Below are 19,840 nucleotides of genomic sequence, written 5' to 3' on the forward strand. Positions count from 1 at the left end.
TCCTCGTGTATCTCTTATATGAGGAACATTTGATCATCCCTTGCTCTTCTTTCTGAAAATCGCTGCTGTGCAATTGTACCAGCATTAATGGTTTCAGATTGGGTTATAGCAACAGTGCCTACTTAGATATTAAGGTTTTCCTTATCTTGTGTGCCTAGCCTTTTCAAAATCAAGCTGATTTTCTTGGCTTCATGGTTTCTGTAGGACCACTCTGATTAAAAAAACTGGTCAGTAAAAGCTAGAATTTAATTCTGTCAAGGCACCAAAAGACCCTGTAATTGGTAGTGTACTTTCCAAAACATAACAACATACAAAACATGCTTCTCATCATTTTCCAAGGGCAATAAAGCAAAAGAGTTGCCCGGAGAAACAAACACAATCATGTACAAATCTATACCCCTTTAGACAATTACCATATGTTATATCACCCTCCTCCACATTATACTTACACCTAGCTTACCATCCATCAAAATTCGTTGAATAGTGTGCTGGTCTCCTGAATGAAAGTTGTAGGTTCTCAATCATTAATATGTCTCTAGGGGATTTCAATATATAAAGAGAAAAGCCATACTGCAGCCACTTTACATGACTAGATAACGTAACCTCGCAATATGATCTCAGACAACTGGTCACCTCCTCCACTCACACGTAAGGCAGAGCGCTTGACGTCAGATGGGAAGACTCCAACCAGGTCTCTCCTATCTTCCTTTCGATATTGATTGGTCTGATCACCTGCATATCACATTTCTCATTCTACAAATGCCAATCCTTGTCCTTCTGACCCTTCCATTACCAGAAGGCTCATCCACCCTCTGAAAAAGCTCACTCCTACTGCCGCCCAAGAGCACATGACTCCTAAACTCAAATGTCCTGATTCACAAATGATCATCGAAGACGCATCCATTGAACATCATTACAACCACAGTAGATCTTCTGATGGCTACAAAGCTAAAGAATTCGAGCAGTAATCCTAGCCACCCATCGTTCTCTCAGTCTGAAGCCCAAGCAATAAGCATGCTCAGAAAAGTGGAAAAGTAAAGGAGAAAATCCAATCTACCCCAATTGCTATCTAAGTTTAAGAAACTGAGAGACAACTACTAAATCATCATCTCCTCTAATTGTAAATCTACTTTCATCTAGGAGCAAATCAAAAAGCTCTCAGTTGCACACGCAGAACTGACCATGATCCCCACAAAGGGAAAGGTGAAGAATTCCTCACTTACTTCGCTGAGAAAATTTGAGCATTAAGAAATAACTTTGGCATAACTGCATCATTCACTACTACCTCTCTGAAATAAATGCTCTCATATCTCGAAATCCTTCTCATACATCACTGCAAATTAACTGGCTACGGCTTTAAAAGACTTAAGATTCACACATGTTTTCTGTAGCCTGGTTCCTGCCAAATTTATCAAAGATGATTTGCTTGTCTTTCAAAACAGTGTTGGCTGATTAATGACTCTTAAGATCAGAACTTATTCCAGACCGCACTAAAAAACAGCCAAATCACTCATATGACTAAGCTTGATTCCCACCAAGCATCAAAGTAGCATCCAATATTTAGGCTGCCATGGCTTGGGAAAGCCATAGAAATAAGCAGTGGCCAATCAATTGAACAGCACAGTTTCAAAAGAACACCTACTAGTCAACCTCCAATCAGAATTCAGGTCAGGTTTCTGCATTGAAACTTCCAACTTGAAAGTGCTGGACAGTTTATTTCACAGCTTGACCAAAGAGGATGCATGCCTTCTAGCACTGCTTGACCTATTGGCTGCTTTCTGCACTGTTGATACGAAAGACTTCTTCATACATTCAAACACTGCATGGGGTTTTGTGGCAAAGTCCTACAATGGTCCTACCACGGTTCAAATCTTCGACAAAAGGTCATGATAGCAGACCACACCTCCATCTCACCAATGTTCCTGTGAAGCTCTACAGGTCTCTATCCTAGGGCCAACTTGCTTTAATCTATACTTTGAGCAGTTTGGTCTAATGCTACAAAACACTTGCATAGCCCGCACCAGTTTTAATTAAAAACAACATTCAAAAACGTCTCCATCCTCAAATGCTACAGATCTCAACCACAAACATGGATTCGAGAGAACTTCCTCCAACTAAACCCACAGAAAACAGAATTCATTCTCCTAAGAAAATATGTTATCCGGGAATCTCTGAGACTGCAGAGTTTCCTCCTAAACCGTGCTCCACCTTCCAAGTCACAAGCATTCACTTTAGACTGAACTCTGATATAATTCTCCATATCAACAAAAACAGACAAATTGACAGCTTATTGCCGGCAAACTGAAGTTCAAGGCTGGTGCATTCTGCGAGCAGACACAACTTTGCAAGCTTCGCTGACTGCAGATCACAGCCGAGATTGCCCTCAAAATCTGCTTCCACGTTCATAGAGCTGTACATGAAAATAGCTCTACTTTTAAATATCTCAGGCTGTTCAAGAGGTCATTTTCTTTGTCTAATGAGGTAATCAGGCACGTCTGGGATAATTTAATGGATATGTGCTCTTGCAGTCTCATCTGTATTTGACTCTCTGTGTATTCTTAGTCATGTCAGCAAATGAGTCTTTATACGCCATGGCTTTTTGGTTGGCTATCAAGGTAAGTGAGCCCCAAGCGCTGTATGCTTATATATCACAAATTATTGCTCCAAGTTACAAGGTAGTACTCTCTAGACATCGTTGATTTAAAATATATATATTGTTTAAACTTCTCTTCACCAAATGGATATATTTATCAACATTAGTGCAGCAAAGCTGAGACAGTGGTTCATAAATGTGATACCAAGCAAAGACTTTTGTTTACTGTTTATTGAATTGGGGATTTAACAAAATTCGAAGTTCCTCTATTTAAATACAGTGAAAATCTGTCACACAAGCAAGTATGTAAGAACATTCTTTTACAGTGTCTTTAATTCCCTTTAATTTAATGTCATTTTTTAAAAGAATGTTAATGGACTTCTTTTATAGGGGAGAACATGCTTACTCCTTTGTCAAGGCAGCATTTATAGCATTACCGAAGTGTGTTCCTGTGAGGAGGATTTTCAGGGTTGCCAAATGGGTGGCTGTGTGTGCCTCCTGCAAAAACAGTATTCCCTTGGTATCTTCCAGAGCTGACACAGAATTTGGCCAACATTACCTATGCAATGTATTTGTTATGGACATTGATGGAAAGTTTGCTGTGGGCTCTCTCTACCTTTCAATATATATTCTGGAAGCTGCGAAGAGAAGAAATTTGAATCTAAAGGCTCCCAATCTATATTTCCCATTCACAGAATAGGGATGCACAGTTTGCACATAGACTGGTTTGTTAAGGGGAATGCAATATGCGATGTGCCCTATATACTAATAGGTTGCATCGCAAATTGTCTGTTCTCAGGGGATTGTAAAACTAATGAAAATTCATTCGGCAGGTCTCAATTTACGACCCCCAGTGAATGGCTACTAAGGTTGGGATGGAGCCTAGCAGGAACAGGAGACCTCTCGCCTTGCATGTTCTGTCCGAAACGCATTTTCTTTAAAAGCAGCCCATGTCCATTTAGGGCCCGGGTGCTACTTTTAAAAACAATGTTTCCTGTTTAGGAAGATAGCAGTCCGAGGCCGCTGACATCATTCACAAATAAGAAGGTGTCCCCGGTAGGTCTGAAGTTCACGCCAGATCATAAAAAGGGATATGAAGAGCAATAAAAATACATAAGTCGCCATATAGGCAATATGTCCTGTCATCTGCATATACTACAACTAACTCAATCCATGTCTTTCAGCCCCTGTCACACCACAAGAAATCCATACTTTGGAGAGGAGAAAAGATTTGATTACCACTTTGTTTCAACAGAGACGTTTGAAGAAATGATTTGCTCGGTAGGAATTTTGAAATTTTTCCAAAGACATCCAACTCGGGTGGTGGGTATGGAGGAGGCTTCTGAAATCATCACCACCTTACATGTTAATAGTCTGTAGTTTCTGAATCTGCAGTTCAGTAGCCAATGCTGGTTTAGCCTACACTGGGGATCTGACATGGGGTCTTGTCCTCTAAAACGGATATTATTTAAGTCTGAAGGTTATTAGTTGGTCTTCGCTTTTCAATGTGTAACACCAGCTAGAAGCTGGAAGTAGCAGTTACAAACACCTGTTTGTTCTTAGGATAAAGTGTTTGTGTTTTTCTGCCACAGTAGACTTTTGGATTTCATATGAACGTTCTGAGAGGAATACCTAACACATTTTATATTCAACATTGCAAATCTTTTCCTTGGTCTTTTATCTCCTGTTGGGCTGTATAGCATCTTGCTTCTTGTTGTCACTGAAGTTTACTGTAATTAGTTTCATTTTTGTCCACATTATGAATATCGGACGAGTTGTTTAGGAGTGTCAGGTAAATGTTCTTTCTAGCCCTTATTCTGATAATCTCAGTGTATAAAGGAATTCACACCTTTTTACTCCTTGATCATGCTCTGCAGCACTCGCCTTTTATTAGGTAGGTGCTTACTTTATGTCCAATAATATGCTCAACTAAATCTGAGTTTTCAGGCAACGTGTTCACTTGACACTTGCTACCTGAACACTGATGAGGGTTTACCAGAGTCTATGATTTTGTCTCATACATAAAAAAGAGGAGCAAGCCATTTGTTCTCTATTGCAGAATCTTCACTGATAGTCAAAAACAATTGTGTTGAGGGATTATGGATGATATTTTGTAATATATAGAGTGAGTTCCTGGTAAGGCAAAAAATGGAGGAAGAGACCCCATTGGAGGTAGATGACTCCTTCGACATCAAGACATACATTGTCATTGAGACATTAAATCTTATACAATTCAATGTCTGGGTATTCAGTGTCAACTCATCTACAAATAATACCTGAGATTCCTCTGCACGTTTCTCCTTAAGCACAGAAAATTCTGCATCGTAGGATCTTCATATATTTTCAGTTAAAAACGCAGAATAATTTCTTGCTGCTTGCGCAGATTCAGGAACACCATTAAATAAAAGGTTTTTTAGCATTAGAATGTTCTAAATCCAAGGTAATTTCCTGTGTAACTTCTATGTTAGACTGCCAGATATGCCATTTTCTTTCTGAATGCTGGTAAATGTTGAAGAAAGCTATTAACTTCTTGAGTTTACATCATCTGCTATGAAAAGAAGCCACCTTTCAACATGAATAGCACGAAGAGAAAAAGCAACCTGACAGGCTTCCATTGAGAGATGAGACTAAACCTTTAAGAACCTAGGAGGAACCCCTACCCAAAATGCCTTGCACTAGTAGCTTCCTGTGAGAGTCAGTTAGTTTTTCCGGCTCCTTCATACAGGATCTCTGAACACCTCAGGTGTTTTTCACACCTCTAAACAACTTTTACTAGTGAAAACGATGTTTAAACCAGTTTTAGACAGCATATTATCATACCTACTATTGAGTTAAACTATGTTTCCATTAATATGACACGTATTTTCTGGCAGAATGCCTTCTCTTTTTTACCAAGGAAGTTCTGATGCACACAAAGTGTGTGTTATGTCTGTCACCACTTTGTGAGGCAAAAGGATGTGACATTTGTAGTAAAATGTCAAAAAGGACTCTTAAAGACCGAGAGGTCATCAGATTAAGAAGTCTTTTGTAGGAACAAAAAAGAAGAAGATTGGAAAGAACTGCCTCTTGTCCTTCTTTTATAAAATCTATAGATAAAAGTTTGCCTTCAAGACACCGTCATTGATGTCACTTTTTATTGTCACCGATCATCAAAGTCTATACCAGTTGCGGCTCCTTCAAAGGGTTCAACGCCAACATTCTTCCCTTCAAAAGAAGGTTCAATGTCAACATATCAAATGCCGCTCACCATAGAATCAGCTTCGAGACGATCAGAGTCTCTATTAGCGTCGAAGATCATGACGGCACCAGCTTGTTCACTGCCACGAGCACTTAATCAGTGTCATTGTTAACACACCTGATGTAAAGAAGGCATAAGTATGTCAACAAATATATACAAATAATTCCAGAAAAGCCTCTAAACACTCCATTTCAAGCACAGGGCATTCTTTGTCATGGTCCACAAACATTGTTCATGATTGTACTGTAGCACAGGTCAGTCTCTTATCTGCCAATAGTTGAACTTTTAAGGAGTTTTACTCCTATTCCTAATACATCATTACACCCGTGCACATTAGGTCATAAAGAGCTCCTGGCACTGAAGCACCACAAGTATCTAGGACTTTAGAGATTCTCACTACTGGAATAAGTAGATCTCCAGTGGATGATCCAGTACCAGCAAACTTAGAAGGGAAATGCTATGGGAACTTAATGTGGTTCTACTAAAGGTAATGTGTCCATCATTTGAAACTAGACACAAAATCTCCACACATCATTTCTCATGGAAGGCTGACTTTTTGGTAACCATATCTGTGGTTTGTAGAGTTCTTGAAATTCAAGCTTTGTATATCCTGAAATCTTACACAGTGTTCTATTCCCAACGAGTAGTTCTGAGAACTCTTCTATTTTTCACTTCTAAGGTTGTGTCCGAATGACATGTAAACTAGCCTATTTTGTTACCTTTTTAATATTGACAAGACAAAAGAGATTAGAAAATATAATCAGCTCTTTGTAAATAACGGCCCTATAAGGACTGACATGTAACTTCTATACAGGCCATCTTCAGGTGGATTATATCATGCCCAACATTCAGTTATGAGTTGGTGCATCAATCCTCGTCAGCAAGGAAATGCAATAGCCTCTGATTTACTGAGAAATGTTACAATTGATGTAGGAATGTTGGTGATCAGTTATATGCACCGAGTGCTACTATCAAGATTCAGAAATCTGTAGCAGAATCCCGGTATGGTCAAGCCACCTTAAAGGACCTGTTTGATTAGGAATTTGATACTATTACATTATTTTATACTGACCTTTAGCTGTGTTAATGCTTTTCAGGGATTGGCTTACAATTCTGTTGGTGTTTGACTATCATTGAAGAACCTACAGTGGAGGAGGAAAAGTTATTATTAATCCAAGTTCTCCATCGTAAGAATCTTCTTTGAACTGATAAACAACTTAGCGTCCTCCATGACAACCACTTTAGAATTGTAAATGTTTAAAGTGAAGAACCCCACGTCCCTGTTAAAAATAATTAAATAAACTGTCAGTACAAGGGATTATGGGAAATAGAAATCATCTGCTCTTAAGAGGAGCAGAGACATATTTTAGCTTTCTACGGCTTTGCCAACATAGTTGCATTTTCCTCTGTTTCTCCATATTTTCAGTTATACTGAAGCAGCAAAGTAATTTGTATACTGCTGTGTTGGTTTTACAGTAGTCCTTAGGCTATTTAACAATGGGTATGATTTTACAGTTTGGTGGATGCATCACTTCATCACAAACATAACAGATATCTTGTCCACCTTATTAGGCCATGTGGTATAATGTGGTATAATACACTTATAATAAGGCAAACAGGCTGTCCATCACATTTGTGATGGAGTAATCATTCTGCCAATCTCTAAATTAGGCTCTATAATTTTAAAGTAGAAAAATTGAAATATGAAAAACTCAGACTGTAATAGGCTGAAGTGATTGCCTAATTTGAAGTTGCCACAGTTCTTGGACATAAATATAATGTTTATATACATTTTTAAAAAGTGTTCACACAGTCGTAACCGTATCAGTTTTTATGACTTCACTGAAGATTTGTATGATGTAAATAAAGTTGCCATCTGTACCATTAGTTTCTTTGTAAACCTGTATTGTAAAGTTTATCTTTTCTTACTTGTAATGGAGTTCAGAGAAGCTGTCTTTTCTTGACATATATTTGTTATCCTTCACAATGCTCTTCTCAGGCCTCTGGGACCAAAGAGGATCCTATTACTTTTAAAAGGAGAGGGTACAAATTGGGGCTGTTTAGTTACTTGAATTTTCCTTTTCCTGATTTTCTTTTTCCCTTCATATGTTGCCATTTTCAATTTCAGGGTAAATTTATTCTTACAATGAAATATTGTGGTCATTACTATGGATTAAGCAGAGACACCATAGAATCAATAGCAAGAGATGGACTGGCCTGCTGCACGCACATGGAGATTGAGGTAGGGGGTTTTCATTGCAGTTGTATAGTGGGGCACCCATTTGTCAACTGTGATGCAGCTGTATGTTTATAGCTCATATTTGTTTTAAAAACTACCTATCACAGTAATAGCGTCACTTACGAACCAACCAATGAGTCCATCACTAGTCTAGTGACATCCCAGAAGACAGGTCCATGTATTTGCAGCAGCATAATGCACTTTGTTGGTTTCATTGTGTGCAAAATATATGTACAGGGATTTCAAATTTCCTTTGCAAGGGTCTAGAAAAGGTTGGCAAGCGTGCATTCAGCCACAGTGCGTATTGGTTTGTTGGCATGTGTGCATTGAGACACTATTGAAATTGTAAAGAATTCAAACTAAAAAATGTGTAGTCCATTCTGCTGCCTGACAATGTTTCCTGGTGCTAACCATAATTAAGTGATGAAAGCAATTTACTAGGCTATATGATGGGTTAAATGGTAGGTTTATATCACTTTACATTGAACAGAGGCTGAAGTATATATTGTTTAAACAAGCTTGCCAACATCCCCAGATTCTTGCCAGCAGTCTGTGAATCATGTGCATAAGTGTGAAACTTAAAATAAAAAGAACAGTTAAGTAAGCCCAGCTGAACATACACATTACGCAGGGCTCAACATTGTTGATTATACTTAAATCTGTAGAGGGATAAACAATAATTAAAGCTGTGACACACCTGACCATGCCCTTCCTAGGTTATCCAGGATGGTGACATGCTTCAATTCTGTATCCCTAGTATAGGTGAAAGCCAATCTACATGAGGGCAAAAGAGCCATAAACTTCAAGACACCAGTAACAGTATTTTCAATTAGTCTGGCAGGACTAGAGAGAGAAAAATTGGTTGAAGGGATTTTTAAGTAATATATTCTTACGGTGGGATATTATCACCACTCCATCTGAAAATAGCTAGTAGCCACTCAAAGAATTCACAACTACAGGGACAACTAATTTGCCCTGTTTAATGTGGCTTGGGTCAACCCTGCAGCCTGATCTAAAGGAAAGCAGAGAGGGCATATTTCAAGCTCCAAAGTGAAACAATCAATGAACTGGCCCAAATCTGTCAAAATAGAGCACTACTTAAGAGTTACAAGTCCTGATTAAGTACTACAGATCAGATGGAGGGTCTTGGAAATGCTACAATAAGCATGTAAAGCCTTACATGGGCCATCCACATTAGAGAGGAAACACTAGAGTTGCAATAAGTCATAGACCTTTGTCGCTAGGTCAGACAATAAGAATAGCTCCTTGACAGTGGGAAAGAGGCCTATGGTCAAATTAGTTGTTTTGTGCACATGGACAATAGAGAGGGATTTTCCTAACCAAACAAGACATATGGTTCTAATGTCAAATTGACATAAGATAAGCATTCTTATCTTTAAGGAGATGAGATTTTCTCCACTTCCTTTCAAAGGAAGGCCAAACAAATCCATTCAATGAACAGTTCCCTATAAGTAGGAGGTGCAAAGGTTGCTCTCAGACATCAGCGGGGTGACATTCAGCAACACTAAAGTTAGTTGATAACACAAGACGTTGTGCCATGGACATCTGAAATATGAGAAAGAGGCAGAAGGAATCAGTCTGGTAAGAGAAAAGACCAAAGCTCAGTCCATTAGAAAAGGAGTGAGGAGCCAAGGTAAATGAGCATAGGCGATGCAAAGTTATGATCCTGGATCCGAGGTAGGTCCACTTATGCAGTGTTCCAAATCTAAAATGTGAAAGTTGGGCAAAAGATTTTGGTGCTCTGGTGGAGACGAACAGTTAGCCCATGTAGCAAAGTCATCAACAATTAGATTGCCAATCTTAATAATTAAAGGGAATACTAGCTCTTCAAGAATGTTAAGAGCCCCAGGGGCTGATATACTGATATGTATAGGATCCAGATTGAGGCTGATGGGAAGCATCAGGAATCTGGAGGGAGACTGGGCAAAGGAGTTTTTGGTCATATGCTCTTCTAGTGGTGTGACCAATAATAGTATTGTGGCAGTGCAAATCAGTGATTTTGTATCTAAAGTGGATCACCAGCGCAATATCTACACTTGTAGGAAACCTAAACCAGGAAAGCTGTGTCCAGATCAAGAAGCAGATCGTGAAATTCAACTGCATACCATACCTAGAATTGACAAGTATGGCTTATAGGAAGTAGCAGACTGACCCTGCTCACTCAATTAGTAGACACATCACAGATGCAGACTGCAAAGCTTCCGCATTGAGAAACTCTGACCTTGGAAGGCGTGCAGCAAGTAAATAGATGGCAGGCCACTTCAATGTATTATTATTATTGTTGTTGTTACTATTATTGTAATTGTCTTCTTTTGTTAATAATAAAAATAATGATGATAATATTAATGCTAATAATTATAATAGTATCGTTATCAGTATGAGTACAGCTAGCGATGGTCAAAAAATCGAATGGGTCTGATTTATAGTTTGGTGGATAGGTTCTTCATCACAAAACAGACAGATATCCCATCCACCTTATTACAAGTGCGTTGGATCCTACGGCACTTGTAATAAGGCGGACTGAATGCCCCTCATGTTTGTGACTGAGTACACATCATTCAAACTATAAATTAGGCCCCAAGTCTTCTCCAGCATGTCTAGATCAATGCGACATAACTTGGTGGTCTTCCAGATGTGCTCCTTACTTCCTGTTCTTGCTGCAGGCTATGAATGCTTCACCTAAACACTGATATTTTAGGGTAGACAAACTAAGAAACTCAAGCCTCATTACTTTTGAGGAATGATTTGCATTGCAGCTGCCAGTAGTTTTCCACTTAAGACAAATTTACATGCAACTGTCTCCTTGCCACATGTTTTGTGATGAAAAACGGATGTAATGCTTACAGCGACCCAAAGATACAGGAGGAATATAGGTACCAATAATTCACATCTCTGGCCTTGCCACATGTTCTCTCATGGTTTCTGCATTAGTAACCAAAGACTTCCCTCTCCATTATCTCTTCTTGTAGGGTGTGAGAAGTTTAAAAAACTCCTATTTCGAACCCCGGTATGTCCTCCTCGTACCAATGAATAAGGAGAAGTATGAGGGCTCACTCCGCAGGAAAGGGCTCTTTAGCAGGCCAGAGATTGAGCTGGCCGTCTCCAGAGTGGACGAATATATCCAACTTAACCAAGATATCCCAGGATTCTTTGATGCGGTCATCAATGTTGGTGAGTTAAAGTCTAAAACTAGTAGATGTGGACTTTACTAAACTAACTGCCAGTTAGTCTTTATAAAATTACTGGAGAGGTTGACCATTGCAACTCTGAAGTTTTCTTCATACATGACTGTTTCTGGCTTTCCTGCAAGAACAATATTTAACTTTCCTTCTAGTTTCCCGGATTATTTGATCTTTAAAGGAGCCAAAGTGAACACTGATTGATTATTGTTTAGCGTGGACAGATGGTCTTTATTTCCTTAAGTTTTTTCAGCCATTGAGAAAAGTAGACGTATGCTCCTGAACGTCTACGACTGGCATCAGTGCTCCCAAAACAGGCAAAGTTACCCATCCCACATAAAACCTTATTGCATGACATTTAATATAGCATTAAACAATGCAGTTGGCATGCAAAATCACAGTTCTCCAATCAGTATAACCATATTGTCATTATATTTGTTCATAAATAAGGAATCCATAGGAGGTGGAACAAGGCCATCAAGTCTAACTCTCGTCCACTTACGATACGTTAGTTACTCTATTCTGTGTCATGCCATTGTACCTTATATACATAAACTGCAAAATATCTCAGTACCTGTGCATGCCTACAAAAGGTCCAAAAAATAATTCTGTGTTATATTTTTTGTTTTAAAAAGCAATTCCAATTATCCAAACAAGAATTACGGTGCATTTGGCTGGAAACACCTCTGAATGAAATCCTTCAGGCAGATCTTCTAGTTCCCACTTGCACCGTACTAGGGAAAGGTAATCTTTTTCATCATGCGGATCTAGTTCATTACTCCTTTATTAAGAAGTTCTTCTTCTTCATCTGACATGATATTTCTATCTGCAAAGTCCAGAGAATTGCCTCCTCACCAAATTTCTCCAGTAAACAACAGTGTTGCATTTCATCACCAACAGAGCTGTAAGAAACTTTAATATAGAGATATCTCGCCCAGTCCATGAAACCTCCTATCCCTTTTGCTTCCTTAACCATAGACTAGACCTATAGTAGCATTGGTGCTAGGTCTTTTAGAACCAACCTTGTACACCTTTTTAATGCCAGCCTCCATCAAACCTGTGGATAGATGAAAGGAAAAGAAATACAGACCCACTTTTCTTAAAAGAGACTTCTCTCCTGAACTCTTTTGTGGTTTCTGCAGATAAAAAAATGCTACAATGAGTCTGGCTGCATCTCTACCGCTACACCAGAAAATGAAAGCAAGTAGCGGGATACGGGGGAGGGAAAGTCTGCACCACCTATGCATTAAGTGGGTGTTAGTACCACAACTTTGTTTGGCCGTTATAATAGAGAGCTATGGGCCTCACTGCAACTCTTCAGATTTCATAAGGAAGATAGAAAATAATTTTCTGAGATCCTGAAGTAGAGAATGTTGATTTCAGATCAGGCCATTGGCACAGGAAAAGAATTGGCACATCTTTGACTTTGCAACAACTACAGGACATACCTTTTTCCAGTTACTCCCTCTTTGGCAGATGAGGAACTACAGCGTATGAAGTCAGAAGCAGAAAAACTTAAGTCTGTGGGTATGTAAAAAAGAAAAGTGTTCCCCAGAGTACAGTGCAAGATAGAGTGGTGGAGGTCCTGAAAAGACTCCTATTTCTTTTTGAAGAAGGCAAACAACAGTATTAACAACAGCAGCAACTGCAACAGAAACTGGATTTTTTTTTTCACAGTCCCAGGAGAGAAAAGGTACTTAACAGCCTTCCATGGCTGCAAGGAAGGTCTCCAGTGACATAATGTCTGCAGCTGACCGGTGGAGGTGGAATAACATTTCCAACCATTTTCCCAACTGACAGTGCATCTCAAAGACGTTTGGTTGCTAAACATTGTAAAGCCCGGTTACTGAATCAAATTCCTTTCTTTCCTCCAAGATCATTCAATCCATTGCACTTTAAACATCTACTTAACGACTTAAACACTTTTTTTCACACATAATCTGTTTAAGAACTCAAGCTAGAAATGAACAATGGAATATATTATATAGTTATTGCCTAATTCAGAAAGATAATTTTTTCCCATTCAGGACCTGAGATATGACAACAAGGGAAGGGGAGAGTTTTGCATTCTAGCACTTCATCATATTTTTCTTCTGCTTCATCTGGGTGCCTGGATGGATCAAGAGATCTGCAGGATGCCTAGTTTCATATTCTCGTCTACAAAGCAAATTAGAATTTCCTTTAGTTTAGAGTAGGACACTGTCATTGCAAGTAGCTAGTTCTCTCATTCACCTCAGCAAATCAGCTGAGAGAGTTTTCTCCAAATGTATGGCTGTGGTAGTTGTAGATCTATGAAGGAAGAAAATATTTATCTATCGATACCCTAATGATTGGCTAGTGAAGGCCAAGACTGCATCAAAATTCAATCAAGAATGAGGCACAACTTGTCGGAGTGGGCCGTGTTCTGGGGTGCTGAGGGGTGGCCCGGAGCCCCGGACTTGAAGGGGCTGCTGACTGTTTAATGTACTATTTCATCAGATGTACTGTGGGTGGGTAGTGGATCTTGATGAGGGTGGGGGGGACGGGGGAGAGCAGAGGAGTATGGTTATTCGCTTGTGACGTGGCAGAAATGTTTTTATTGGTTGAAAATGCAAATAAAAATATTATTATTTTTAAAAGAATGAGGCACACTCTGCCTCTTCTGCCTGAGGTGGGTCTCCAGATCAACTCATCAAATTCTGTTCTACATCCTATGCAAATATTTCAAGACTTGGGATTAGTAATAGGCAAAATTATTTTTGCTGAACAGATTGTCATCTACAGCTTCAAATACTCATTCTCCGACAACTACATTAGCTCCATCAGCAAGACAAGTCTGATATCATCTGGCATTTTCTACTTCCCAATGCCAGACTTCAAATGTGCCTACTACAACAAGGTTTGGAAGACAAGTGGTGTGAAGTAAGGAGGTTTTGAAAGATTAAGTAAAATTATCCAATCCTGCCATTCACTCTCTTTTATGGTAGTTTAAGGGAAGCTAAATGATTCAGAAGAGGCTATTCCAGAAACCTTATAACACTGTTTCGATCATTATCAATGCGTCATTGCAGGGGAAATCTCTCCACTTAATGCTGGGGTCACCGAAGGAGAATCTATGTCATATAAATGTGCTCGAATTGGGCACTGGTCTGTGAAATTGTTATGATATTTTAGATGGTTCATTCCCTTCTTCCCCATCGTTATTGTAGTATGGCTATGTAGAATGTTGACATTCAAGAAGGGAACTGTGAAAGCTGGAACAATGGGTTGCACTGTGTTGTGGCTGGAGTTTCTTCTATTTAATAAAGAAAGAAGTTATCCTTCCCACATCTGCATCTTGTATTCCTTGAAACTTCACACAGTCCTTCCTTCTATCAGTCTCCACCTCAGCAATTCTGATCCAGGCTGACAAAATGACCACCATGCACTTAATCAACAAGAAGGGTGGAGTGCGGTCAAGAGACTTTTAAGGGAAGCCCAATCGATATGGCACTGGGCACTAGTAAGTCATATTTCTCTGTGGATTCACCATCTGGAATTGCACAACTTGACAACATATGATCGCAGCAGCCATCTACTAATACAACACGTGTAAGGCTAGACTAGACATTTTTCGAGAATGGGGTACTCCGCAAATCAACCTGTATGTCCCAGTAGAAAACCAAATATGACACGTCTTCATGTCCAGATTCCCAGAGCCCAAATCAATGGCAATGCCCATTGGATAGACCGGTCAAGAACATTTGGTTATACTCTTCCTCCAATCCCCCTGCTTTTTAAAGTCATTGTCAAGGTGATACAGTGAGAGGTGACAATGATACTCATTGCCCTGGACTGGCTGAGGAAGTGGTGGCATCTGGATCTACTTCAACTGTTGCTTCAACCTAATGAGGCTACCACATAAACCACATTTTTCTTTGCAGCATGTCAGGGAAATATTTAATTCTAATCTTCACTTGCTGAACTTGGCTGCCTGGTGTTTGAGTTCTTGCAACATAGCCATCTAACTCTTCCAAAAGACTTCATCAATATACTGAAAGTAGCAAATTGACCATCCACTTTCTCATCTTATGATTTCAAGTTGAAGAGATTCTGTGCATGGTACCTTCAGAAGTAGGTGGATCCTTGAATGCATCAAGACAAAATGGTTGCCCCGCATCTAATTTATTTGGCAAAATGTGGTCTCTTTGTTGAAAGTTTATTAGGCAGCAATTAATGCATATTGGAGTCCCTCGCAGGCTTCGTTCTAACCATCCTTGTAATTAAGTTAGGAAAGGGCCCCTCGTGAGAGATTAACACTGTTCTCTCCAAATTAACGGGCTCTCCATTTGAGCCCATGGACAAAACTGACTTACAAGTTGTTAACTGGAAAGTAACTTTTTCTCATGGCTATATTATTTGCCAGGAGAGTGCGTGAGCTTCGTATTTGGTAGTCCATGTGATGGGTTATCCTTAAGAACTCATCCTTCTTTCCTGCCCAAAGTGATATCAGATTTTGATGTATACCAGACTATTCCCCTCTAAACTTTCTTTCTGGATCATTCCCCTGTGGCAGAAAAAGCTCTTTGTGCCCTAGAAGTGATGAGAGTTCTAAAGTACAACTTGGACAGAAATAAAGATATTACAAAAATGAAAGAACTCTTTGTAAATTAGGGAGTTGTTTGAAATGAGATACCTTCATCTAAGCTATCTATGGCTAGATGCATAGTTACCTTCATAATTAATTTATATCTTAAGGCTTACAGACCCCTTCCGAGTAAGTATAGAGCACATTCTGTAAGGGGAAAAACAGAGACCACTTCCTTGATGAGAAATGTGCCAGATACAAAGATCTGCGAACAGAGCAACCTAGAGGTCTAAACACACTTATACCAAATATTACGGCATTGATTCTGACTCTAGGAATGATTCACTGGTGGGTCAGGCCTACTTGCACAATTTATTTGCCTATGAGATTTGCTACCTTTTCTTTGTCTTTGCTTGAAGAACCTTCCTCAGGAGCTGTGCCTATAGTAGCCAGAGAAAATCCCATGACGGAGGAAGGACAAGTACTTACCTGCAATCCTAGTTCTCCGTAATGAGTACTCCTCCTGCCTCCCCATTTTCTCTAAATGCGCAGGCGAAACATCTGTAAAAGATGATTCTCCAGTATTAGGGTGTCTTTCATAGATTCACATGCCTGAATCATTCCCCGTCGTCGGAGTGGGAGTCCCACGGTATATAAAAAGCAGTAATATGCAATAATATCCTTAGAAAAACTTGGCAATAACCAACCAGGAAGTAAAGTAGCCCAAGCTACAAGAGTAAAAACTTCCACACTCATGACTATCCTAGTCATTTTGTATAGACCAAACTGCAGCCAATCAGGCGACAGCACCCACCAGAATGTTCTCCCCAGAGGCTCAGGCTCTCAGATTTTCTGCCGCACGTCGTGTGAAGGGAGTCTCCCTGAGCTCTACTCAGTTTTCTTCAATTTACTTCATTTTTCTTCAATTTTTTCTTCATGATATCACAGCTTTGTAATGTTTTCTTACATGAAGTCTACCTTAAGACCCTGCGCCACTTGTGGGAAGCTGAGACCTTTTCCTGTGAACTCTCATGGAGTATATGGACCAGCACTCTGCCTGTCTCTGACCTGGTAGGAGGAGAAGGGGTTGTTCTTGTGCTTAGACTATATCCCCCTTATGATGTGGGAGGATTTTTTTGTTTGTCCTGCACATTAAGGTTTTAAGTGATGCTTCTCCTCTACTTCACCAGCTGAAGTAACATCACAATTAAGGGGTCTCTGGCCTTCTTTGAGTCTGCCTCCCACATCTACGCCCACGAGATTTACTCTCAGGCGTCTAGACTCACTCTGCGCACTTTTCTACGTGAAAAAGTGCCAGCTTGTCGACAATACGGTCGATGTACTCTCTGACGACAATCTCTGCCGTCACTGGTGCTCTGCAACGACAGTGCCCTCTTGTCGACTGCAGGCTCGTCGACCACTGGGAGTTTCGTCGATAGTAAATTTCTTCGACAGTTGGCCTCGTCGACGGTAGGTTCGTCGACGGTAGGTTCGTCGACGGTAGCCTCGTCGACGGTAGCCTCGTCGACGGTAGCCTCGTCGACGGTGGCCTCGTCGACGGTGGCCTCGTCGACGGTAGGCTCGTCGACGGTGACCTCTGTAGACGGTAGGCTCGTTGACAGTGAGTTCCGTAGATGGTGAGCTCCATAGGCGGTGAGCTCCGTAGACGTTGAGCTCCGTAGACGGTGAGCTCCGTAGACGGTGGGCTCCGTAGACGGTGAGCTCCGTAGACTGTGAGCTTCGTAGACTGTGGGCTCCGTAGACTGTGGGCTCCGTAGACTGTGGGCTCTGTAGACTGTGGGCTCCGTAGACGGTGAGCTCCGTAGACGGTGAGCTCCATAGACGGTGAGCTCCGTAGACGGTGAGCTCCGTAGGCGGTGAGCTCCGTAGGCGGTGAGCTCTGTAAACGGTGAGCTCTGTAGACGGAGAGCTCTGTAGACGGTGAGCTCTGTAGACGGTGAGCTCTGTAGACGGTGAGCCCTGTAGACGGTGAGCTCTGTAGACGGTGAGCTCTGTAGACGGTGAGCTCTGTAGACGGTGAGCTCTGTAGACGGTGAGCTCTGTAGATGGTGAGCTCTGTAGATGGTGAGCTCTGTAAACGGTGAGCTCTTTAAACGGTGAGCTCTTTAAACGGTGAGCTCTGTAAACGGTGAGCTCTGTAAACGGTGAGCTCTGTAAACAGTGAGCTCCGTAGACGGTGAGCTCCGTAGACAGTGAACTTCGTCAACATTCAGCTTCAACGCCAGTTGGCTTCGTTGACGGATGACCCTGTCAACTGTTGGATTCGTCGAAGGTTGAGCCCATTGACAGTTGGTTTCACACACTGGTGACTTTTATGCACAGTGTTTCTGTAGACGATTTATTTTGTCGACGACAGCTTTCCGCTACATCCACGTGATGGCGTGCTGACTTTTTACTTCCGCCATGATTCTTCTTGGACAGCACATAGCCGTATGAGTATGTTTTTTCTTCAGATCAGAATTAGGTATTTCTGACAGCAAGGCTGCCACGGCCTGGACCATGGCGGGATTATGTCTTCTCTTACAACTGGAGTTCTATTGCATTCACCTCCGGTGAATATTGGAGGTTTTCCCCTCCTTATGAAGAGAGCGGCAAATTGTTTTCCCCTTTCCCCTTGTCCTGGGGAAACCACAGAAACAAGTTCGTTCAGTTCCTATCATAGACTTTATTTAGCAAGAAGGTGTTAAACTCATGCAGAGGCCAAACTCTGTGCCGGTGGTTTATTTCCACGCCTCGACAAGAAATGTGAAGCTCCCCACTATTCACCTGCTTTTCTAGTCTCTCAGCCTGCCCTGACTCAGTCATTACTCAGAGGGCACAGCGATTATCTTGCAAGCCAGTTGGGCACTGGTGCTCTGCAACGACAGTGCCCTCTTGTCGACTGCAGGCTCGTCGACCACTGGGAGTCTCGTCGATAGTAAATTTCTTCGACAGTTGGCCTCGTCGACGGTAGGTTCGCCGACGATAGGCTCGTCGACGGTGGCCTCGTCGACGGTGGCCTCGTCGACGGTAGCCTCGTCGACTGGAGCCTCGTCGACGGTAGGCTCGTCGACGGTGGCCTCGTCGACGGTGGCCTCGTCGACGGTAGGCTCGTCGACGGTGAGCTCTGTAGACGGTAGGCTCCGTCGACGGTGAGCTCTGTAGACGGTAGGCTCCGTAGATGGTGAGCTCCGTAGACGGTGAGCTCCGTAGACGGTGAGCTCCGTAGATGGTGAGCTCCGTAGATGGTGAGCTCCGTAGACGGTGAGCTCCGTAGACGGTGAGCTCTGTAGACGGTTAGCTCTGTAGACGGTGAGCTCTGTAGACGGTGAGCTCTGTAGACGGTGAGCTCTGTAAACGGTGAGCTCTGTAGACGGTGAGCTCTGTAGACGGTGAGCTCTGTAGACGGTGAGCTCTGTAGACGGTGAGCTCTGTAGACGGTGAGCTCTGTAGACGATGAGCTCCGTAGATGGTAGGCTCGTTGACAGTGAGTTCCGTAGACGGTGAGCTCCATAGACGGTGAGCTCCGTAGACAGTGAGCTCCGTAGACGGTGAGCTCCATAGACGGTGAGCTCCATAGACGGTGAGCTCCGTAGACGGTGAGCTCCGTAGACGGTGAGCTCCGTAGACGGTGAGCTCCGTAGACGGTGGGCTCCGTAGACTGTGAGCTCTGTAGACTGTGAGCTCCGTAGACTGTGGGCTATGTAGACTGTGGGCTCCATAGATGTGGGCTCCGTAGACTGTGGGCTCCGTAGACGGTGAGCTCCGTAGATGGTGAGCTCCGTAGACGGCGAGCTCCGTAGACGGTGAGCTCCGTAGATGGTGAGCACTGTAGACGGTGAGCTCCGTAGATGGTGAGCTCCGTAGACGGTGAGCTCCGTAGATGGTGAGCTCCGTAGACGGTGAGCTCCGTAGACGGTGAGCTCCGTAGACGGTGAGCTCTGTAGACGGTGAACTCTGTAGACGGTGAGCTCTGTAGACGGTGAGCTCTGTAGACGGTGAGCTCTGTAGACGGTGAGCTCTG

The 19,840-nt window shown here is 41.8% G+C and overlaps 1 protein-coding gene across 1 annotated transcript in view; it reads left to right on the top strand.

Annotated features, from left to right (window-relative positions):
* Window positions 1-19,840, top strand: part of LRGUK (leucine rich repeats and guanylate kinase domain containing) — a 336,772-nt gene that overhangs the window by 248,301 nt on the left and 68,631 nt on the right. The window contains exons 12-14 of the mRNA XM_078677476.1: window positions 3,778-3,874; window positions 7,960-8,073; window positions 11,061-11,262. Of these exons, the coding sequence (XP_078533602.1) occupies window positions 3,778-3,874; window positions 7,960-8,073; window positions 11,061-11,262 (413 nt within the window). The remainder of the gene's footprint in view (window positions 1-3,777; window positions 3,875-7,959; window positions 8,074-11,060; window positions 11,263-19,840) is intronic.

The sequence above is a fragment of the Lissotriton helveticus genome, chromosome 1_1, assembly GCF_964261635.1.
Source record: "Lissotriton helveticus chromosome 1_1, aLisHel1.1, whole genome shotgun sequence".
In the NCBI taxonomy this organism is placed as follows: domain Eukaryota; kingdom Metazoa; phylum Chordata; class Amphibia; order Caudata; family Salamandridae; genus Lissotriton; species Lissotriton helveticus.